The sequence below is a fragment of the Pteronotus mesoamericanus genome, unplaced genomic scaffold (assembly GCF_021234165.1).
Source record: "Pteronotus mesoamericanus isolate MK-2021 breed Mesoamerican mustached bat unplaced genomic scaffold, CSHL_Meso_final scaffold_1135, whole genome shotgun sequence".
In the NCBI taxonomy this organism is placed as follows: domain Eukaryota; kingdom Metazoa; phylum Chordata; class Mammalia; order Chiroptera; family Mormoopidae; genus Pteronotus; species Pteronotus mesoamericanus.
The window spans coordinates 1,509,516-1,533,064 of record NW_026555300.1 but is presented as its reverse complement, the minus strand read 5'-3'; the positions used below and the strand labels follow the sequence as shown (position 1 = coordinate 1,533,064).

The window sequence follows — 23,549 nt, the reverse complement described above, 5'->3', positions numbered from 1 at the left end:
TTAATTAAAAATCACTCTACAACGGCTTAAAAGTAATACATTCTGGGATTTCTATCGATCTATTGTGGGCTTCTCAGAGCTACATGAAGGCAAGAACGCAGAAGCAAAATACGCCAGGAAGTATAATTCAAGTGAATACCAACTTCCTTCTCCAGCTCCCCGCTTGCCCTCCATCCACTGAAATTGAACTCCCAAGGAAGAGCTGCAGGAACCACAGGTGAAGGGTCATTTCTGAGCGGGACACAGAGCTGTTCCGAGTGGGTGCCAGCCTGCCGTGGTGGGACAGACCCGCCTCCACCGGCCAGGGCTCTGGAGCCAGGAGCCCAGCACCTCCTCGGGGACGGGGCTCAGTCTCTCCTTGCGGCCTTCCTCACGGAGGGGCCCCTAAACCTGTGGGGGAAATGACACAGCAGTTCTGTGGAGGGTTTGCCCTGCAGGGAACAAGATGTGTGAAGCCACAACGGTGTCCCCCAATCCAGGACACGCTGAGAAACCTGCTCACCTGGTGTAGCAGAGCCAGGTGAGGCCGTAGGTGAGGAGGAAGCCAGCCCCCATGAGGGCCCCTCTGATCAGGGTGAGGACCAGGGGCCAGGAGCCCTGCTGCTCCACACAGGCCTGGTGGGAGGTACAGGAAACAGCTGGAAGAGGGCGGGGGAGGGGCAGAGGTGTGAGTTCCCTGAAGTCAGTCCTGATGAATGCACCCCAAGTGCCCACCTCAGACCACAGGTGTCCTGCTGATACTCACCCTGCACAACTAGGTTCACGGAGAGGTGGTAGGAGGGCCGCGGGTGCTCAGCGCGGCAGGTGAATTGCCCTGCATCCGCCGCGACCACCTGGGGCAGCTCCAGGACCACCGGATCCAAGGGCTTGGAGGGGCTCACGGTCAGGCTCCCCCGGGACCAGCTTGGCCTCCCTGGGGGGTTGCCCTCCGTCTCGCAGACCAAGCGCAGGGACTGGCCCTCCTGGACCCGCAGGGAGGTGGCGTTGCCCAGGACCTCTGGGACTGAGGAGGCAGAGAGAGGGACAGAGGGCAGGGCTGAGGGCCCTTCTCCCCTCTGTCCACCCCCAGACACGGGAGTGGGCAAAGGTGTCTCTGAGACAAGCGCTGCCAGCAAGGGCCAGTGGGGGCGGAGAGCCGCGAGGCAAGGTCGGGGAAGGGGAGGCCAGCTGCTGCTCCCAGACCTGGCGGGGGCATTCGAGGACCAGCTGGTCCTGTGTGCGCCTGGGGGAGAGCCCTGGGGGGGGGGGCCTTGATGGGGACGCTGCGCAGAGGTGGCTCGTAGGTCTGCCCCGGGAGGCTCACACACAGGCGCGCTCTCAGCCGCTGCCCCGAGGGCGGGGGCGCTGCGGCCAGTTCTGAGCAGGGTACGAGTAGGGTCCCATGTGGGGGATGTAGAGATGATACTGGGGCCAGACTGTGGCCGACTGAGGGAGGAGAACCTGGCATCTGCAGGCCGCAGAGGGGGCCGACCCAGGTACAGGTCTCTGCCACGTCAGGCTGACCACGAAGAAGGAGGCCCGAGGGGAGGCTTCGCCCCTGGGGATGGAGGAAGTTCGAAATGAGAGACCTTTGCAGGACGGCACGTGTGCAGAACTCAGTGAGTCCTGGACCGTGTTGGGCAAACACGGGGAGGCCTGCAGTGGCTTCCTGGACATCGAGTCAGGTCCCTGAGGCAGGAAGGGCCCTCCCAGGGGGCGCAGAGGGCTCTCGGGGTGACCTGGACAGCCCAGGGCTCTGTAAGGGTCCTCAGGGAAGGGGCAGGACGGGAGCACCGGGGTGCGGAGGATCTCCCGGGGTCGGGACGAAAGGGGCTGGTAACCAGGCGGCCAGCGGTAGACTCGTCTCCCTGGAGGAGAGAGAGGAGGCAGGGCCGCGGGGAGGCAAGGAGTCGGGGAGCGGAGTCACGGGGGAGTGAGCGAGAGAGGCCGTCCGTCCGGGGTGAGGGAGCCACCAGAGGCGACAGTAAAAGGCCAACGAGAAATTCGCAGGAAGCCTAGAGAGACCTGGCAGGAAGCAGGGCGGGGAGAGGGCAGAGGGGGGACTAGGGCAGGGACGAGGGTGATGGGGCTTCATGTGCTTCCTGTGCCCTCGGACCTCAGTCCCGCCCCGGGCCTCTCCCACCTGTGCTGTTTCCCCGGAACACGCGGATCGTCGGAGTCCGTGAAGCGTGTAAAGGCGAAAGAAGTCGCCGGCCACGTGCGGTGTGCTGGGCGGGTCAGGAGCGAGGTGGTGGGTCTGGGTGTCCTCTCCACCCTCACCCCGGCCGGGCCTCGAGAGCAGTGTCCAGCGTCCTCCACCCAGGCCGCACGTCCCCGACCCCCTGCACCCTCAGGGCCCCTGTGTCCTGGCCGGGCACTCACAGGACACGTTGAGCTGGACAGTCCTCTCCTTGATCAGGCCGCCTTGCAAGGCCACCCGACAGGTGAGGTTCATGCCGTGGTCCTGGGGCCGCGGTGTGAGGGTGACCACGGAGCAGCTGGCAGTCCCGAAGCCCAGGCGGGTGACCTCGACTCCGCTCCAGAAGAAAACGGGTGTTGTGTCTGTCTCACAGGCCCATGACACTGTACAGGTAACGTTGCTGGGGCGGCCGGATTCCAGGGTCCCCTGGATGTGGATGTCAGGTGTCGATGCCAGAGCTGGAGAAGAGAGACAGAGACCCAGGCCCTGGAGGTGGGGTCCCCGCGTGTGCCCCTGACTGCAGCCTGTGTGCCAGGCCAGCCCCTGGCTGCAGTCCCCATCGGTCCCCAAGTCCATCCCGGGAGGAGAAGAACCAGCCCAGGAGCCCTCAGGACTCAGCTCTGTGTCCTCGCCTTGACCCCATTTCTTACCTGTCACAAGTACAGAGAGCCGGTTATATGTATAATTGTATCTCACATGGGACCCTCGCTCCACCCTGAAGAAGTATGTCCCTGTGTCTGTTCTCTGTGCGTCTCTGATGTGCAGCGAGCAGTTGTCGGTCTGGGGATCCCCGAGGAGGTGGAATCGGCCCTGAGTCTCCTGTTGCACTTTACGATCGGGGCTGTTTGTGGCCACTGGGTCATCCTGGCCTGGCCTGGCCCCCTCCCGGAACCAGCAGCCATGAGCTGGGGTAGCGTCTGTCCAGCCACCTGGAGGGTAGGAGAAGGTGCAGGGCACGGAGAACACAGGCCCGCCTGCACCGTCACAGACTCCTGAACGTGCAGCTGGAATCCCGGATCCTGAGCCAGGACCCCTGCGGGGAAAGGGGGGTCAGCCGGGGCCTCCGCCCCAGCCCACACGCCCTCCCCTTGGGCACTCACCTCCCCACAGCAGGGGCGGCAGCAGCCACAGCATCTCTGGAGGGCGTCTGGGTTCCTGTAGGTAAAAGGAGAAAGAAGGAAGGGGGGTGGGGGCTGTGGGGCGTCAGCCCCACAGAAGCTGAGAAGGAGCCCTAGGCCTCCCTGTTCAACGAAGAGGAACCTCAGAGATGGAGCCTGACCCCCTTCTGCACAGAGCAGGCAGACACCACGGAGGCCTGCTGTCCTGCAAGCGTTTGAGGCAAGGCCGGTTCACGGGGGGTTTCAGGCAGCTGGAAGAAAATATGTGGAGCCGATGGGATGTTTGATATGCTTTTATTCTGGGGTGGGGCGATTCACGTGCGCCACATGCCACGAGTTGCATCATGGAAAGCCCCGACTTCCTTATATACTAAGTGCACCCAAAGCCAGTCCAAAGCCAGTGGGGTACCAATATGACTTCTAGTTGTATAACAGACCTTGATTCTGCGCATGCAGGCCTCAACATAAGGTTACATGAACACTGCTAAGGCACGTTGGCCTGGAAATCCGGGTGAGGGAGCCTGGCTGACTCCATTGTCCCTACATTCCACCCCTTCAGCATTTTTTACTGCACAGTTTACGTGAGGGTGTCTTCTGCGAGGGCCCGTAGGTGAGAAGGGCAGAGCCTTGCACTCAGATGCTGCAACAGCAGTACAAGCTGCAACAGCACGCAACCAAAACAGGAGCACTGCCGCCCAAGACAGCAAGGACCCACCACCATTCAGTAGTTAGGATGCCCACCATTCCAGCAGGAGGTCACCTGTCAGACGTTCAATAACATGGCTCTCAGGAACTAAGGCCCGTAGAGATTGGCGAGTATTGTGACGGACATCTGGAATGTACACACAGGGTTCGGCCCCAGCCAGGGCACATAGCCCGCCTTGTGATGCAGTGAGCGTGGCTAAAGCCACAAGATTTTGTTAGGCTATTTGTCTTTATTGATACATTTCCTCATTGAAGAGGTTTAAGGAATTCCGTGTTTCATTCAACGCACGAGCAGTGTGCAGAGCTAAGGCAGTTATCTCAGTGACTACAGAAGCAGCTTGAGGAGAAAAAACGGCTACTGGGCAACAGTATCGGGGGGTACGCTCTGCCCGGTGCCACACCTTAAATGTTCCCAGTAGCATTTAAGTTGTATCCCAGTTGACTGACTAGCACGTAAGAGTTTTCTGAACTCGGGCAGGCAGATAAGCTCCCCCCCCCCCCCAGGTACAACGGCCAGTCTAACTTCCGGGCAAGTAGGGCCACTCATGTGAGCCACACACCCGGAGGGCCCCCGTGGGTACTGCGGCTCACGCGTTGTCTGCGCCTCCCAGCTGTGCTTAGGAATACGCTTCTGACGCAGGCTTGTCGGAGTCCAGCCCACTTGGGCTTGTCGTTGCTGGTCCAGCCAACTCCACGGCCTCAGCCGTGAGCCACCCCAAGTCATCCCATGTGGAGGAGCCAACTACCAGCTGGGGCCGGTCATGCCACTGCTCTGCCCCAGCGGAGATGTTGGTTCAGGTCGCGCTCCCTAAGGGATGTGCACCGTCCCGCTGGTGCTGTAGCCAAGTCCACTTTGAGAAGAAGCCGGAGAGATGCACCATGGGAGGCCGGCTGACGTGCTCCGGGGGATCTCAGTGCAGAGCCAGCATGCGGGGTCAGCCACTGAGGCACAGGTATATACCCAGTCCACTAGGGTGTTAGTTTGTACCCTAGGGGCGAAAAGACAAAGCAGTTATTGGAACTAACGATGGCAGATCACGACCTTCAGGAGGATTACAGGCAAGTTTCTGGTCAGCTGATTAAGACAGTGGCTGGCAGAGGGGGCCTTCCTGGGCACGAATACCAAACCCTTCACGCCTCGACAGGGGATTCAGCACCTACTTGCGACAAGAGTGGAGAACTTAAAACGGGCCATGAGGATGCTACGAAGGAGCCATGGAGAAGCATTTCATGGTCTGCTCGTCCCGGGTATATCGCCCGCAATACTGGAGGCCACGTCCCAACTACCCGGGGCACTATTTGCAAGTTTCTCTTCACCCCTTGTCCCCAAGGGGCAACAAGGGCCACCTAACACATGTGGGGGGCTTTTGTTTCCCCAGGCCGCGTTCAGGTGGCCGTTTGCCCTCTCTCCAGGCCCTTGGGTGCAGGCCGTAGAATATTTCCCTGTTTTCCCAGGCCTGGTTTCAGCAAAGCATCCTTAGTCTGTACTTGGAGCTGAATTCGAGCGGGTGTCCGGTGGAGGAAGGCTTCTACCACAGCTGGGTCTTCCCTCCTACTTCTTTTGTTTAGCATCTGGAGGACGGTCCCCAAGTGTTCCATCCAACCCCCAGCGCAGGGGTGGCAGCCATGGCTCGCAGGCCCTGCTTTCATAGGCCATTGGACTGTTGCATCATCCCGGCAACAGCTTAGGGGTGATAGGCCACATGGAACCGCCAGTCAGTCTGCAGGTCTCGGGCCCATTGTTGCACCAAGGCCCCTGTAAAGCGCGTTTCACGATCCCCTGCAACCATCCAGGGTCGCCCATCGGCCGCGCGTATGTGCTCTGGCCCAGCGACTACAGCTTCCTGACCAGGGTGCCGTGCCGGGTACGCAGCCAACAGTCCAGTGGCCGTATCCTCACACGGGATTGTATACTTACGCCCCTTTGAACTAGGCAGGGGTCCGATCACGTCAACCTGTCATTGGGTCAGCGGTACTTGTCCCCGCATCACCTGCCCGGCGGTTCCCACAGGCCTCTGGGGATGCTCTCACGAGCAGACAACACAGGTCTCAGAAGCTTCCTGTACGTCTGCTGAGGTGGCAGGTAACCCCCAAGTTTTTATAGTAAACCCCATGGTCTTCTGTCCAGCATGTAAGAGGCGACGCTGTAGGCACTGGGCGACCTCTGTTTCCTGACGGGCCAGTGGGCACCGTTTCCAGCCATTGCACCTTGGCTAGCATGTGAGTCTCGACATTCCTGGGGTAAGCAAGGGGCGCATGCCCGGTCACATGATATACAGTGGTTTGTCTCTGGTGGCCCAGTTCCCCTAGGTCTTGCCACAAGGCCTGTCTCCACAAAGCCCTATGCATGGCCATCCATTTATTTGCATGCCATGTAGAAATCCAGAATGTTAGTCCCCAGTACACTGCCCAACTATCTGTGCAAATAAGTCACGGGCAGGGCTTCAGTCGCCACCACGAGCCACACAGCTCGCCCTTCTGCCCACTGGCCACACGGGAGAGTTGAAGGGACTGTGGGCGGCCCTACTAACTATCCCCGTTTTCCGGCTCTCCCATAGCCGCCGTAACTGCCTCCTGCCCTCGGGGCAGCCGGTGCTGCTTCCAGGCTTCCGCCCCTCCCGCTGGCAGCCACTGGCGGGGCAGGGAGATGCTCAGCTCAGCCCCGCACAGTAGCTTTCACTCCTCACACGCGCAAGCGGAACTCCCCCGCAGGGGTGTGCAGCCGCAGTCCTCAGAGCACATCGGTGCCCACCGTATACTCAGGAATAGGGGACACATACACAGTATATTCATGGGGGGGGCACAATCGCTCAGTACTCGGAGGGAGCCGCCTGGCCTTCACTCCCACGCTGCCCCGTAACCATCAATGGGCCGCAAGCCCCGGAAACTTGTCAGGGTTTCCATACAGGAGACTACATTCTGCCCCTGCATCTACTAGAACCGGGACCCGCTGGACATTTGTAGGGCGCCTGTGGATCGCCAATTCCACACGCAGCTTCTGATCCCACCTGTTCCCTGTAGACGGGTCCCTCAGCCCTCCCCCTATTCAAATGGCCAAAGGATCTTTCCTTCTTTTTCTCAGGAGGCTGGTACAGCCATATGGTCTTGGAGACGCACAGGATGGGCCTCCAGGGGCACACCCCCAGGTTTCCCCTTCGCCTCCTTCTCTTTCTGGGGTCAGCACGCAGCTGTTTCCACAGCTCTAATAGGTAAGCGTTTGGCTCTCCATCAGCTATATTTTGATTTATTTGAGCCCCCCCCCAAAAGATCTGACCACAGCTGGGTCCTGGTCACCCGCATGGTGTGGATTTTTGTCTGAGAGACAGAGGGCTCTCGAGACACCGTCCAAACTCCTTTCTGCTGCTGCTGGCTCTCCGCCCCTCCCAGTCCTGCCACCATCGTGGTGACGTCATTAACACAGCGCCCCACGACGGTTGGGGCCAAAATAGTCTTGAGGGATCCAGAAGGAGCGGAGGGGGCGTGTTGCAGCTCTAGATCCCTCCTCCCTGCCGCAAAGCATTCATTACTGGGGCCCTGAGTGTGGGGATTCAACTTGTCCTGGCGCATGCATGCCCACCTCCCATAGGATTGCTGCTTATTCACAGTGTCCGGCGGGTCTCCTCCGTCCTTCCAGACCGTGGGAATGGCAGCCACGGCCCTTTCTAACAGACAAGGAGAGCCCTGCCCCCTTCTGTGCCGCTGGCTATTTTGCGGCAGGCGGCGCAGGAAGGGGTGAGTTGTGGTGGAAGCTAGGTTTTCCATCTCTTGATGGGTGCACATAATACCGTTCACCCCTAAATCCCAAGGGCGGAGGAGCCACGCTGCCCAGGGCTCCCTGGCCGTTTGCCGGGACTGCTCTCTCAGACGACTAGTTCGGCCTCGGCGTAGGGCCTGCGTGTAGTTTGGCCGATCGTCTGGGCGGGGCCCGCCGGCCTCCCTCCAGGCGCCCTAGGCGGCTGTGTTTCTTTTTCTGCACCACCGCTGGGCAGGCCTTCACAGGACTTGGTTCCTCCTTCCCAACCTCCGAATCATTCACTATGATTTGGGAAGGGGACCCCCGCAATTCCGTGGTCCTGAGGTCCTCCTCTAGGGCACGGACCCCAGCCTCCAAGGCTTCCTCTCCCTCTCGGAGTTCTTGTAACTTCGCCACATCGGGAAGCGCAGTCTCCATCACGTCTCGCAAAGCTGTAGGAAACCCCTAGCCCATGGCCTCCTTGGCCACCTGGGCACTCAGCTTTTCCGGGGTCTCCTCTACCACCTGCAGAGGCTTCTCTGTGGTGCCAGGTGCACCACTGACAGGGGGCCAGCTTTGCAGGGGAGCCCAAGTTGCAAGGAGACTGGCCATCACATGCCACATGCTGGTGGCAGGCCACCCCTCCAGACCCCCTTCCAAGGCTTCCGATGACTCCACACCGGACTGAGACAGAGCCTGCCAATGATGCCAAGGTTCCTGCAAGGGTTCGAGGCCGGGCACGTTCACACAGGATTCGGGCAGCTGGGAGAAAACACGTGGAGCTGACAGGATGTCTGACATGCCTTTATTCAGGGGTGAGGTGACCCGCGTGCGCCGCAAGCCACAAGTCCTGCCTCGGAAAGCCCCGACTTCCTTATATACTAAGGGCACGCAAGGCCGGCGAGGAGCCCATACTGACCTTCTAGTTATGAAACAGACCTTAATTCTGCACATGTGGGCCTCAACTTAAGGCCGTATGGACACTGCTAAGGCATGTCTGCATGGACATCTGAGGGGCCCTGACTGACTCCATTGTCCACACACCTGCCCAGTGGGGAGCAGCTGGGGAGCAGACCCCAGGTCCTGCCCCATCTTGGGGGCTCCACTGCAGCACCAGAGCAGGACCAGGGCCTTGAGGGCCCCTGAGGATGGGACACCTGATCTCCCGAGGTCCTCCCGTCCAAGGGGCTTTGCTGAGCTCTGGTGTGTACACCAGGGAGCTGTATGGACCTGGACTTCACAGCCTCATCCGGGCTCTCAGGTGGTCAGTTCCGCAAGGTGTAGGATTCATGTCTGTGTGAGGCAGAGGGAACAAGGGGTCCTGGCGAAGCGAAGGCAACATCCATCCATCCACCCACCCACCTACCCACCAAGCGCTCAGTGAACATTTAAGTGGTGGGCTGGAGACAAGAAGGGATACATGTGTCCACTCATGTCTGTCAGTGAATCTCCGCCCAGTCACGTCACTTCGTCCCCGAACACAGTGCTGTTAGGCTGTAGAGGTGCAGCCACGGGAATGTTGACCCTGTTTCCTTGTGGCATGATGGGTATTTCCTATAAACAAGAGTGTGTGTTTTCCTTTTTGTAATCTAGTTAAAAATAACTCTTTTCAAGCTGCAACACTGAAAACTCTACAGCCATTAACACCCTCCGCGGGGTCCTAAGAGCCCAGGGAAGCCTCTCCGTTGACAAAGTTGCTCCTGGTCCTCCCAGCCCCACCCTTGACTTTCACTTCCACTCTGTAAAAAGGCTCCCTGCTTCTTCTTTTGCACCTCCGTGTCTGTTGTTCACCATGGTTACAGGCACTGGAGCAGAATTCTTTTTATTTTCAAATAAAGTCTTTTTTATGACACTTTATTGTTTATGTTGTGACAGTTGTGCCCGTTTTCTCCCTTTGCCGCCTCCACGCAGTCCCTCCACTCTGACTCCCTCGGGCCGTCCCCACACCGTTGTCCATGTCATGGGTCCTGCGTATATGTTTTTTGGCTACTCTATTCCCTATGTTGTGCTTTCCATCCCCGTGACTATTCTGTAACTATCAATTTGTACATCTTAATTTCCTCACTTTTTTCTCCCATCCTCCAGACTCCCCCTATCTTGCAGCCATCAAAATGTTCTCTGTATTTATGATTCTATTTCCGCTCTGCTTATTTGTTTACTTTGGTTTTCAGATTCATTTATTAATAAATATGTATTTATTGCCATTTTGTTGTTCATATTTTTGTTCTTAACATTCCCTATAATACCGATTTGGTGGTGATGAGCTTTTTTAGCTTTTGCTTGCCTGGGAAGCTCTGTATCTGTCTGTTGATTCTAAAAGATAGTGTCACTGGGTAGAGTAATCTCAGTTGTAGGTCTTTGCTTTTCATCACTTTGAATATTTCTTGCCAATCCCTTCTAGCCTGCAAAGTTTCTTTTGAGAAATCAGCTGACAGTCTTATGGGAGCTCCCTTTTAGGTCACTATTTTTCTCTTGCTGCTTTTAAGGTTATCTCTTTGCATTTAACCTTTGAAGTTTTAATTATGATGTGTCTTGATGTGGGCCTTTTGAGGTTCATCTTGTTTGGAACTCTGTGCTTTCTGGACTTGTATGTCTATTTCCTTCACCAAGTTAGGGAAGTTTTCTGTCATTATTTTTTCAAATAGGGTTCCAATTTCTTACTTTCTCTTTTCTCCTTCTGGCACTCCCATGATGCCAGATTCTCTCAGAGGCTCCTAACGCTACCCTCATATTTTTGGATTCTTTTTTCTTCTTGCTATCCTGAATGTTTTTTGCTTCCTATATCCAAATAGATGACTTGATTCTTTGCATCATCCAAGATTCCCTGTAAATTGCTATTTATTTCAATTAACATTCCCTTTGTTTCTGACTGGATCTTTTTTTTATGCCATTAAGGTTTTCACTAAGTTCACTGAGTATACTTACAGCCAGTGTTTTGAACTCTGCATCTAGTAGATTGCTTATCTCCATTTTGTTCAGTTCTTTTTTTCTAGAGTTTTGCTCCGTTTTTTCATTTGAGCCATATTTCTTTGTCTCCTCATTTTGACAGCCTCCCTGTGTTTGATTCTATGTATTAGGTAGAGCTAGATCTCCCAGGACTGACAGAATGACCTAATGTAGTAGATGTCCGGTAGAGTCCAGTGGCACAGCCACCCCTATTACCCAAGCTGGGTACGCAAGGGGTGCCCACCATGTGGGCTGTGTACACTCTCCTTTTGTAGTTGAGTGTTGATTGCTGTTGGCACGTCCAAGGTTAGCCACTGCTTGTATTCTGTCCAGGGCCACTCAGCACGAGCTACAAAGCAATCTGCAGAAGGCTGCTACTTTTCTGGGCTTGAAGGTACCTGGGCAAAACCCAGTTGTGAATCAAGGCCAGCTGCTGCGAGTGCCAGGCCTTGGGCAACTTAAGGAGAGATATGGGGCTCACTGAAGCCAGACATTGCTTGTTTTAGAGAATTTAGAAAAACCTGAAGCAGGGGCCAAGGCAAGCCATTCATATGGAAAAGCCACTGAAAACAACTTCTGTGGGCCCAAAAGTTAGGCGGGCAGGTCCTCGGGGAATCAGCAGGATGGGGCAAACAGTGTGAGCCCTATTGATGGAATCTCAGATATGGTGCCCGCCTGCCGGCTCTGTGGTTTTGTAGCGGGGAGGACTCAGGAGAGGAACAGTGACCTCTTTCAGCACTTCTCTTCTCCGGCAAAAAGCTGATGCCAGACATTTAAGTTCCTCCCCATATGTCTCTGACACCTTTCAATCTTCCACCCCTATGCTGGAGCTCAGAGGGAGTGAGTCTGAGTAAGTCTGCGCATGGGCCCTGTAAGACTCCAGGGACTCGAGGAGTTTCTGTCTTCCAAAGCCTCAGTGCGCACTGGTTTTTACAGCCAGAAGTTATGGAGACTTAACTTCCTGGCTCTGGAACCCTGGCCTTGGGAATCTGGTAGGGGACTGGGAGCCCTCATTCCTGAGATATCCCTCCCAATTTTTATCCACTACATGTGCCTGGGGGACCAGCCTGTTCTGTGTCTCTGCCCCTCTTACCAGTCTCAATGTGTTTTCTTCAATTCTGTAGTTGGAGGACTTCCATTCAGCTCAACTTCTGATGGTTCTGAATGATGGTTGTTCTATAGTTTAGTTGTTATTTTGATGTGGTTGTGCAGGGAGGCGAGCCACATTTACCTACGCTACCATCTTGACCCTCAATAAACTCTTTTTTGTGACTGAACACCTGGTCAAGATTTGTTTATGGTCAACACCCTCCATCTGCCAGCCACTGACAACTATCGGTCTGTATTTTGCCTCTAGAAGTTTGACCACATTGGAAACCTCATATAAGTGGAAGCATATTACTTTTCTTTGATGTGATGTGTCTATTTCACTGACCAGATGTCATCAAGATTCACCTGTATGACAGCAGGTGACAGAAACCCTTTCCTTTTTAACGCTGAATAATATTCTATGGTTGTATATTCCACATTATGCTTATCCCTTCATCTGCAGAGGGACACTTAAGTCACTTGCCACATTTTGGTTGTCGTGCATAATGCTGCCCTGAACATGAGTGTGCACATATTTTTAGAGTCTTTGTTCTCAATTCGTAGGCTATATACCCAGAACTGGAATTGCTGGATTGTATGTTCATTCTTTTTTCAATTTTCTGAGGAACCTCCACACTCTTAGGTACACCCGCACCCCCCATTTTCACTCACCATCCGGTGGCAACACAGGTCACCTGCAGTCTGGGCCCATCTCCTGATCTCCAGACCTTCCTCCCTGCCTCTCTCACTGACATCCCTCAGGGAATATCCAGTGACTGCTCAGAATGCACGTCACCCTCAAACCCCCGCTCTCTGAGTCCTGCACGCTACACCCCTCCATCCACCCAGGGGCTCCAGGAAAATATTGTGGCACCATCCTTGCCCCTCTTTCCTCACTCCTCACATGCATTAGAAAATTCAGGGAACTCGACCTTCAAATTATATCCTCCTTCCTGCATTGTGTCCCCGGTCCCTGGGCCGTCACCTCCTGCCTGGAGTGGACAGTGCTGCTGTGCCACAGCTCCTCTGTGCTGCCCAGGGCTCACTCCAATGACTATGGACAGAGCAGCCATTGGGGTCCTGGTAAAGTTAAGGTCTGATTCCATGCCCGCTCTCCTCAAAGGCTCCACAATCTTCCCACAGCGCCACAGAGGCCCACAGCGAGCTCCCCTGGGGCGTGTGACACCCTCCCCGCTGCGCCCACACCCTGGCCTCCCTGGGCTGTCACATCAGCGCCTTGTCTCCAAAACACCAAGCCTACTTCTTTCTCAGGGCCTCTGCGTTCAGTGTTCTTCCTTTTTTCTCTTTTTGGGAACTTTTCTCTTAAACACACAGCCTGCTTCCTCCTTGCCCCCACTCTCTGTTCAGACATCACCTCTGTACACACTCAGAAACAGAGAACCCTCCTCATGACACACGGTCATTTCTCTGTGCAAGTCTCTCTCAAACATCTATCAATATGTGACATGCTCTTATTTTATTTCTTACTTCTCATTTTCACCCTTGTCTCCACGATCACAGCACTCTCAAGAGCTAAGAGCGTCTCAGTCCCTTTTTTTAATGGGAGTAAAACATGCAAAAAATAAATCCATTTTAATATTTCATAAGGTACAATTCAGTGACACTAGTGACATTTCTAATGTTGTGCAACCACCACCACTGTCTATTTCCAGAACTTGCCACGATCCCAAACAGAAATTCGGCACAGTTACAGAATAACACCCATTCCTTGTCCCCTAGATCGGAGCAGCCCCCAATCTCAATGAATTTGTGTATCTTAGCTCAGATGAGCAGAATCATACATTTGTCTTTCTGTCTCTGGCTTCTTTATTTATCATATTGTTTTCAAGGGTTCATCCATGTTGGAGCAGGTGTCAGAATATTAACTACTTGTTTTTAAGGCTGAAAGCTGTTCCATTGTATGTATGTGCCTCCTTTGGTTCCCCCATTCTTCAGAAGCGGGACACTGTCGTAGGCACTACAGCTTCTTTGAATAATGCTGGTATGAACTATGAAGTGCAAGTACCTGCTTGAGTTTGTGTGTCCAAACCCTTCAATATATACCTGGGAGTGGATGTGCTGGGTCATATGGTTATTCTAGGTTCAACTTTGGAGAAAATTCCAAAGAGTTTCCCATGAGGCTGCACCATTTTTCTCTCTCACAAGCAATGCACAGATTCCAGTTTGTCCCCATCTTGGCCAACGCTAACTTCCTGTTTTTTGAAACACAGACTCTATGTCCTAACCATTGTGAAATTATATTTAATTGTTGGTTTGAGTGGCACTTCCCTAATGACTAATGTTGGTGACCATTTTTTTTAATGTGTTCATTGGTCATTTGTATACCTTCCTTGCAGAAGCATCTTTTAATGTCTTTTGGATGGTGGACATTCTTGAAGCTGTATTCCCTGATGCCTCTCTGGGGTCTACAACAATGCTAGTACACAGTAGGTATTTGATAACATTTGATAAAATGAGTCTATGAATAAATGAATGAATGCCACTCTGCTTAAAACTATACAATCACACACACACACACACACACACACACACAATCAATGGTGTGGCTGAGAGTGAGAGAAGATCAGGATTTTAAGATGTAGGAATTGGGGCCTGGCTCGTGTGGCTCAGTGAATTGAGTGTTGGCCTGTGAACCAGAGGGTCACTGGTTTAATTCCTGGTCAGAGCACATGCCTTGGTTGCGGGCCAGGTCCCCTGTGTGTGGCCCATGAGAGGCAACCACACATTGATGTTTCTCTCCCTCTCCTACTCCCTCCCTTCCTCTCTCTCTAAAAATAAATAAATAAAACCTGTAAAAAAAGACGTAGGAACTGGTGCAGAAGAGCATTTCAGTCGAAGGAACTGCACATGCAGTCTCAGAGTCACCAAGGCCCTGGCCAAGCTGGCTGTGGAGATGGTGTGAGGTCCAGAGACATGCTAGAATCTTGTGTCGTGTTCAGATGGGAACAGACCATGCCAAGTCTTCAAGTCCAGCCTGTGTTGTTTGCACCTGGGTCTCTGGTCACAGAGAGGAACCGTCAGTGTTCATACTTTGCTGACAGTGGGCATGTCTCTGGAACCACTATCTGGAGGCCTGTGTTGAGGGGAGAGATAGAAGAGAGAGGCTGATGTGTTCAGAGACCCAGGGAGGAGATCAGAACACAGGTATGACCAGGGTCAGACGGGGAGAAAGAAATCAGAATCAGCTCTTATTAGGCTCAAGAACACATAAGACTTAGTGATTTATTGGATTGGGGGGAAGGGAACGAGGGCAAAGTGGAGAACTGCACCTCACTTCGGCCTTAGAGAAAGGGGGCCCTCGTGTCTCACTGCGAGGGGGAGCCCAGCAAAGAAATGGGTTTGGAAGGAAGTTGGCAGCTCAATTTTAGCAAAGATGAGTGGAACAATCTGGGGGAGCAAACAGGGGAAGGTGTCTACTGGATGTTGACAGGTGGAAGTCTGCCTCACTCACCTGAGGGGCCAACCTGGGACAATGTCTTCATCCTCCACGTCTTCTGCAGTCCTGGCTGACTTCCTCATGCAGAACTTCACTCTGAGAAAATAGATTGTGGTCTTTAAGGATGATGAGATCAGGGTATAATGGGCACCAGACCCTGTTCCTTCAAATCAGCTCAAAGGGAAGCTGAGGCAGCAGATGTCTGGTTTGGCCCCACAGACCACCTTGAGCACAGCAGGTACTTCTCATCCTGGACATTTGCTGGGCGCTGCACTTAGGACAGCTGCCCATGAGGGATCTTCACTCACCAGCCCATCAGCCTCCGGGGTGTCCCATGCCATGACCCATGCACACCCTATTACTGGTTCTGGACTCAGCCACAAGCCCCCTGTCTTCCCCTTGCCTCCCTATCCCCCTGGGGTTGAGCTTACATGAGGACGATGAGGCAGAGGAGAAGGACCAGGGTCTTGACAGCTGCTTCTGCAATGACCACCAGCACCATCCCTGCCCTGGGTCCTAAGAGATTGGTAAATGTGACTATGCACATAAGTAGATCCCTACATTGTAAAAACCCACCGACCTCCAAGAAAAGGGTGGTGGCATGCTGAAGAAACTTGTACCTCATATTACAGAAAAACATCTAATTCTTTTAATTTGAAAAATGTTTCCAAGAATGAATAATAAAATTCAAGTCATGCAGAGGACTGAGCAAAGAGCATGGACAGTTCACAGAATGAAAGACACACACATGACTCCATCATAAAATGCACATTCAACACCATTCATAACAGGAAAAATGCTAAGTAAAACTGTGTGGAGAGTCCAGTTTTCACTTGATAGTGTGTATACTCTGTTTTGTCCTACCCTGGTCTGGTGAAATCTTCCACACTTTCTGGGAAACAATTTGACAAGTTTTCAAAAATGGAGGATGTGGAGAAAAGGTCACCCTTGTGCACTGTTGTTGCAAATGTAAATTAGTGCAGCCACTATGAATAACTGTGTGGAGGTTCCTCAAAAAAAATTAGAAAGAAACATCGTGTGAGCCAGCAATCCTCTGTCTGGCATTTATGTGAAGAAAATGGAATCACCAGCTTGAAAAAGTATCGGCATCCCCACGTTCATTTTAACATTATTTACAATCGTGAAGATATGGAAACAAATGTCCATTGAGAGATCACCTGATAAAAAAGATGTGATATATAAACAAAACAAATAGAACGGACTCCTGTCATTGGTGACAACATGAATAGAGCAGGAGGTCAGTTTGCTCTGTAAAATAAGTCAGAGAAAGACGAATACCGTTTGATCCCACTGATTTGTGGAATCTTAATAGCGAACAAATATCAAATTCATATACAGGGCCGAGGGGTAGATGCAGGAGGCAATAGACAAGGGGCGGGTCAAGGGGTGAAGACTTGCGGTTATAAAATAAATAAGTGCCGGGAATGGAATGGATTGCACGGGGGCCGCACAGAACAGCGCTGTCTAGTGTACTTGAATGTTGCTAAGACAGCAGGCAGGGCGAGTCAAACGTGGGTTTACCTCTGTGAGCATGTGAAACACAGAGTTTATTCCGGGACTATCATTATTAATTATTATATTATTTTCCACCTGAGCAACTGCAAACCTACTCTTTCCCCACCCTGTATCTTAAAAGTTTTCGTAAGAGAAAAAATTATAAATAAACGTTTATAAATAAAAAATTGCGAGAACACACAACTCAGCTATGTAACTTTCAGGGATTTATCCCCATCTTGCACACACGTGCACACATGCCTGTGGGATTGGACATGATATAATTCATTGCAGCATTTCAGTTAGAAAAATAAAATGATCATCATGATTTTGTATTAAAAGAGAATGCCAACAAAATCGGAATGTCCCCATGCAATGGAAGACTCCGGTCACCAAGCAGAATGAGGAAAGTTGGTACTGCTGATATCAAGTGACCTCTTAGATCTTCTCCTTAAAACTCCATGAGGCCAAACAGAACAATTTCTAAGGAGAGGACAATTACCAGGCATCTATTAGTTGGAAAATTTCCAGAGATCAAAAGTGCCTGGTTCTCTGTATAGTGTCTTTACGCAGAGCAAAGATATCTCCTTGAATATACGGTGCATTCAGTCCAACATCGGAAAGGCCCACAGCACGCCCTGGCTGGTGCGGCTCAGTGATCGAGCGCCAGCCTGTGAACCGAAGGGCCGCCAGTCCAATTCCAATCGGGGCTCATGCCTGGGCTGCAGGCCAGGTCTCCAGCTGGGGCTGCTTGGGGGGCAACCACACATTGATGTTTCTCTCCCTCTCTCCCTCCCTTCCTTCCCCTCTCCCTAATAATAAATAAATAGATTCTTTAAAAAATAATATATTTTTTAAAAAAAGAAAAGGCCCATGGCATTCGAGTGAATGCCCTCGAATAAAGGCAACACTCGACCTATCATAGGAGACAGACTAAAAATTAGAACCTTAAAAATATTGGCCCAACATGCAAGTGAATTCATTGCCTTCAAGAAAAAGGACCAAGTTTTTTAAAGAAATACAACAAAACCAAGCATCAGCCACGTAAAACTGACAATGTCTACCACTCAGTGAAAAGTTCCTAGGCTTTTTCACTACAGAAATATGAACATGCAACACTTCATAAAAGAAAAACCATTCACTAAATCATGCTCAGATATGACAGAGGACATGGACTTACCAATGACGTTAAGAGATTTCTTACAAATATGTTTCATATACTCAAGGAGGTAAAATAGAGCATTACAGTAATAACAGAAGAAAAATAACAAGCGAAGGAACGGTAACTTCCAGAGGCGAAAATACATGATCTGAAACTCACATTTCACTGAATGAGATTAACAGCAGGTTCAACACGGAGGATAATCAAAACACTTGAGCATGTAGCCATAGCTCTTCTTACAACTGACAAAGACAGAGAATAAAAGCTGGATAAAGGTGCACAGATGCTCAGGGCCTGTGAGATAATATCAGGCAATGTAACACATGTGAAATTACAGACCGAGAGAAGAACAGAGAGAAAGGATAAAATATACATGTACAACTAGCTTCGATATTTTCAACTTTGATTAAGACTTTACATCCAAGCCCAAGACACTGAACAAATTCCCAATAGGATCAAATCTCTCTCTCCTTCATTCTCTCTCTCTCTCTCTCTCTCTCTCTCTCTCTCACACACACACACACACACACTCATACACACTCATACACTTACATCCCATATCAATGCAGATATTAATCTAATCATTTAGCCCAGTTTAAAAAAATAAATTAAAACCTGCCAGAGAAAAAGACAAACTTTGAGTAAGGAATGAAATAAAAATTACAGCAGAATCCTCATAAGTAACTATGAAAGCCAGAACAAGTTGAAGAACTAAAAAAGAAAATGTTTTTTAGAATTCCTTATCTCATCTAAAAATAATATTTTCCAGAGCTAATTAAACATAAGCATTTTCAAATAACTGTTGAGAGAATTCATCACCAGCATACCTACACTACAAAAAATATACGAAGAGGACTTCAGGCCAAAGAAAAATGAGAGAGACAGGGAAATGGAGGAAGATGTCAAAATAACCCTTCCAATTATAACATAAGTATTAGGAATGTAACGTACAATGTGATGACTATAGCTAAAATATCTGTACAATATATTAAAAGCTGAAAATGTGTATATCCTGTGTTTTCATCATACACAGAAATATTTCATTTTCTTCTCTTACTTTTATTGCATTTATATGAGAAGGTGAATGCTAGTTGAACCTACTGTGGTAGTCTAATCATTTCACAATATGCATACATCAAACCATCATTGTGAAGGCCTTAATCTTATATGCTGAGAAAGGTTAATTATTTACCAGTAAAACAGAAATATATATACATATATATATATATACTATAGAAGAATTTGAATTGCATAAAAAAATGAAGAGCAATTAATCAGGCCCACATGGATCAGTATAAAGGAGCTTATTTTTCTAATTATAAAATATCTTTATCACTCACCTTTTAAAAATAATATTATGAGATTTATAATAATATATTAGGGGGTTGTATAATGGGGTTATCAAAACCCCATTAAGGTAAGCACACAAAAGCGAAATATTTGTGGAGGATGACTCAAAGTATATGTTTACCTCGCTTATCCTCCCAACCGTTAAGGCAGAAATATGAGAAAATGTCCTGGGAACCAAAGGTAAAGAATCATTTCTGAGTGGGACGCAAGGTCAAGTTACTCAGCACCTCCTTGCTCGGCAAAGCCGGGCGGGGTGGGTGCCAGGATACAATGGTTTGACGGATCCTCCTCCACCTGCCAGGGCTCTGGAGCCCAGACCTCAGCACCACCCTGAGGAAGGGGCTCAGCCGCGCCTTGCAGCGCGGTCTCCACGGGGGTCTCTGAACCAGTGGGAGGCAAAAGTTCTGAAACGAGAGACCAGTGCTTTGGAGAGTTTGCTCTGGAGGGGATGAGATGTGCGCAGCCACAGGGACGTCCCCAAATCCAGGGGACCTTGAGAAGGGCTCCCTCCCTGGGACAGTAGATCCAGGTGAGGAGAAAGCCAGCCCGCCTGAGGTCCCCCCATGAGCAGGGTGGGGACTGTGGGCCAGCAGCCCTGCGGCTCCCCACAGATCTGGGGGCAAAATCAAGAGATGCCCGGGGGAAGAAGAGAGGTATTTGTCCTTAAGTCCACACCTGAGTCCTGCCCACGGTGCCACCTCACAGTGCAGGCGTCCTGCTGATACTCACCCTGCACAACTAGGTTCACGGAGAGGTGGTAGGAGAGCCGCGGGTGCTCAGCGCGGCAGGTGAATTGCCCTGCATCCGCCGCGACCACCTGGGGCAGCTCCAGGACCCCCGGATCCAAGGGCTTGGAGGGGCTCACGGTCAGGCTCCCCCGGGACCAGCTCAGCCTCCCTGGGGGGTTGCCCTCCGTCTCGCAGACCAAGCGCAGGGACTGGCCCTCCTGGACCCGCAGGGAGGTGGCGTTGCCCAGGACCTCTGGGACTGAGGAGGCAGAGAGAGGGACAGAGGGCAGGGCTGAGGGCCCTTCTCCCCTCTGTCCACCCCCAGACACGGGAGTGGGCAAAGGTGTCTCTGAGACAAGCGCTGCCAGCAAGGGCCAGTGGGGGCGGAGAGCCGCACGAGGCGAGGTGGGGGAAGGGGAGGCCAGCTGCTGCTCCCAGACCTGGCGGGGGCATTCGAGGACCAGCTGGTCCTGTGTGCGCCTGGGGGAGAGCCCCGGGGGGGGGCCTTGATGGGGACGCTGCGCAGAGGTGGCTCGTAGGTCTGCCCCAGGAGGCTCACACACAGGCGCGCTCTCAGCCGCTGCCCCGAGGGCGGGGGCGCCGCGGCCAGTTCTGAGCAGGGGAGGAGTGTTGGTCAGGTGTGGTGGACGTGGAGATCATCTGGGGGCTCAGATAGCGGCCGCCTGGAGGGGCTGAGACTCCAGAGCCTCTCCCACCTGTGCTATTTGCCCTGAAGACACGAACAGTCAGGTTCTGTGGAGCATCTGGAAGAGAAAGATGGAATTAATTGTCCACCTGCAGTGTGGTGGGCTGCTCAGGAGCGTGGCGGTGGGTCTGGGTGTCTCTCCATCCTCACCCCGGCCACGCTTCGGACGATAACCCCCAAGCGTCCTCCACCCAGGCCCTGCTCCCCCCCACCCCGTGCCCTCCAGGGCCAACGTCCTGGCTGAGCACTCACACACGTGGAGCTGGATGGTCCTCTCGGTGCTCACGGCAGCTCCGGGGAAGGTCACCCGACAGGTGAGGTTGGTGCCGTGGTCCTGGGGCCCTGGCGTGAGGGTGACCACTGAGGAGTTGGAAGTTCTGGAACCCAGGGAGGTAATGTTGCCCCCGATCCAGTAGAATTCCGGTGGCGTCCCTCTCTCGCAGGCCCATGGAACGGCACAGGTAACGTTCTTGGGGTGCCCTGATTCTAGGAACCCCTGGAAGTGGACCTCAGGTGTCTGTGACAGAGCTGGAGAAGGGAGAGACAGAGACCCAGGCCCTGGAGTTGGGGGTGTCTGAGTGTGCCCCTAACAGCAGCCTCTGTGCCCGGCCAGCCCCAGGGTCCTGCATCAGGGTCCCCCAGAATTCTTCCTAGGATGAGGAGTTACATGTCCCATCCTGTCTGTCTCTGGCCTGGGTGTCCTCTAGACTAATCTGCATGTCCTCTCCTTGACCCGATTCCTTACCTATCACATGCACCGAGAGCTGGTTCTCTTTGTAACTGTATTTCACATAGGGCCCTCTTTCCATCCTGAAGAAGTATCTCCTTGTGTCTCTCCTCTGTGCGTCTCTGATGTGTAGGGAGCAGTCGGAGGTCAGGTTGTTCCCGATGAGGTGGAATCGGCCCCTGGTTTCCTCGCTCAGTTTTCGAGTGGGGTGGTTTGTGGCCACAGGATCATCATAGTATGAGGCGGCCCCTTCCTGGAACCAGTAGCCATGAGCTGGGGTGGAGTCAGTCCAGCCTTCCTGGGGGTAGGACACAGTGCAGGGCACGGAGACACACAGGCCCGCCTGCACCGTCACGGACTCCTGAACATGCAGCTGGAATCCTGGATCCTGAGCCAAGGCCCCTGCAGGGAAAGGAGGGTCAGCGGCTGCCTCCGCCCCAGGTCACACGCCCTCCTCTCAGGCACTCACCCGCCCGCAGCAGGGGCAGCAGCAGCCACAGCATCTCTGGAGGGCGGCTGGGCTCCTGTCGCTGAAAGAGAAGGAGGGCTGTGGGAAGGGTTAGGGAGTCAGCCCCACGGAAGCTGGGGAGCAGCATGGTACCTCCCCATTCACAGAAGAGGAACCACACATGCAAAGAGCTGGCGGACGGCCCACAGCCCAGGGACCCTGGAGACCGGGCCAGAGAGGAGCGGCCAGGGAGCAGACCCCAGCCCTGCCCCATCTCGGGGGCCTCTCTACAGGACCAGGACCTCTGAGGACATCTGAGAATAGGACACACGAGTCTCCTCCGACACTTACTCCTGGCGCAATGCCTTTAAAAAAAAAAAAAAAAAAAGTGAAATCAGCCCTGGCTGGTGTAGCTCAGTGGATTGAGTGACAAGAGAGCCTACGAACCAAAGGGTCGCTGCTTCCGTTCTCAGTCCGGGCACCGGCCTCAGGTGCAGGCTAGGCCTCCAGTAGGGGGCGCACGAGAGGCAACCACACCTCGATGTTTTCTTCTCTTTCTCCCTCCCTTCCCTTCTCTCTAAAAATAAATAAAATTTTTTAAAAAACGAAAAAATGAAATCAGACTTATGACCTCACGGTGGCTCTTTATGTGTATTGTATGAAGAGGAAGCATTTTATCTTGGTTTACAGTAGTTCTGACAATATGCTGGCAGAGCAAGAGGTGCGCCGTTACCCAGTCTCAGGGAACCTGAAGAGCAGCGCTGAAGAGCGCCCCCCGTCCCCGCCTAGTGGCCGAATTTCATCAATGCACTGGGTTTTCATTTCGTCTGGGCTGGAGATGGCCGCGAGCGCAGTCCTAACTGCACAATGGCTCAGGGTTTTAATAACATATTGTCGGGAAATTTGCCCATTTACTACAGATTTTAAGTTTCTGGGCTTTAAAGATTTTCATTACTTTCTGTTTAATTTCTGCTACAATAAGCGATGCCTCCTTTATGTTCTCGGATGCAGGTTACTCTTGCCTTCTGTATTTATTTCTGGATTAACTGAACTCTGTCAGCTTTACTGTCCCTATCAAAGAACTAAAACTGCGTGATGTTGTTCGTCTCTAGTGTGTATTTTTTTTATTACACGTGCTCTTAAATTGGTATCTCCTTTCTTCAATTTTCTTTTTATTATACTGTTATTTTCCTAAGTTTTTTTAAAATAAAAATTCAGCTTATTGAATTTTAGCTTTTTTTCATCACATATAGACATATGAAGTTATTTATATTTCTTCTAATAACCACATTAGGTTTAAAGTAAATGTTTTATCATTAGTATTTTTATTATTAGTTAATTTTAAACAATTTTAAATTTGCATGACATTATTTTATTCTTGACTTATCTATAAGGGATTTTCTAAGTTTCCACTAATATTTAAATACATAGTGATACAGTTATATTTATGACTATATAATATGTAAACATATAATATATTATATATTTATGACTACAAGAAGGGGGGCCCCCAAAAAACCCAGAATTATCCTCTGGAGGGTGAGCCCCTTGTAGTACAGGCTTCCCCCACTAGATGAATGTTCTAGGAACCCATCATGTACCAGCTAGTGTTGTTATGAGAGACTGTTTTCAGCTTCAGTGACCTTTTTTTTGAAGACTATCTTTTGAAGACTTTTGCCCATTTCA

At 51.8% G+C, this 23,549-nt stretch overlaps 2 protein-coding genes across 2 annotated transcripts; both read right to left on the bottom strand.

The window, feature by feature from the left end:
* Positions 1-347: 347 nt before the first annotated feature.
* LOC129081626 (sialic acid-binding Ig-like lectin 14) lies at positions 348-3,313 on the bottom strand. The gene is given in 7 exon segments (XM_054587290.1): positions 348-390; positions 503-638; positions 746-1,003; positions 2,362-2,637; positions 2,830-3,141; positions 3,144-3,212; positions 3,280-3,313. Coding segments are annotated over 7 exon segments (1,128 nt in total).
* Positions 3,314-14,685: 11,372 nt separating this feature from the next.
* On the bottom strand, positions 14,686-21,924 carry LOC129081576 (sialic acid-binding Ig-like lectin 13). Its single transcript, XM_054587241.1, has 8 exons — positions 21,885-21,924; positions 21,434-21,817; positions 20,941-21,216; positions 20,699-20,746; positions 19,984-20,241; positions 15,659-15,743; positions 15,243-15,323; positions 14,686-14,864 (listed from the first exon to the last, which is right to left on the bottom strand). Exons 1-8 carry the CDS (start codon positions 21,916-21,918, stop codon positions 14,816-14,818), a joined length of 1,215 nt encoding a protein of 404 aa, XP_054443216.1. The 5' UTR covers positions 21,919-21,924; the 3' UTR covers positions 14,686-14,815.
* Between the last annotated feature and the right edge of the window lie 1,625 nt (positions 21,925-23,549).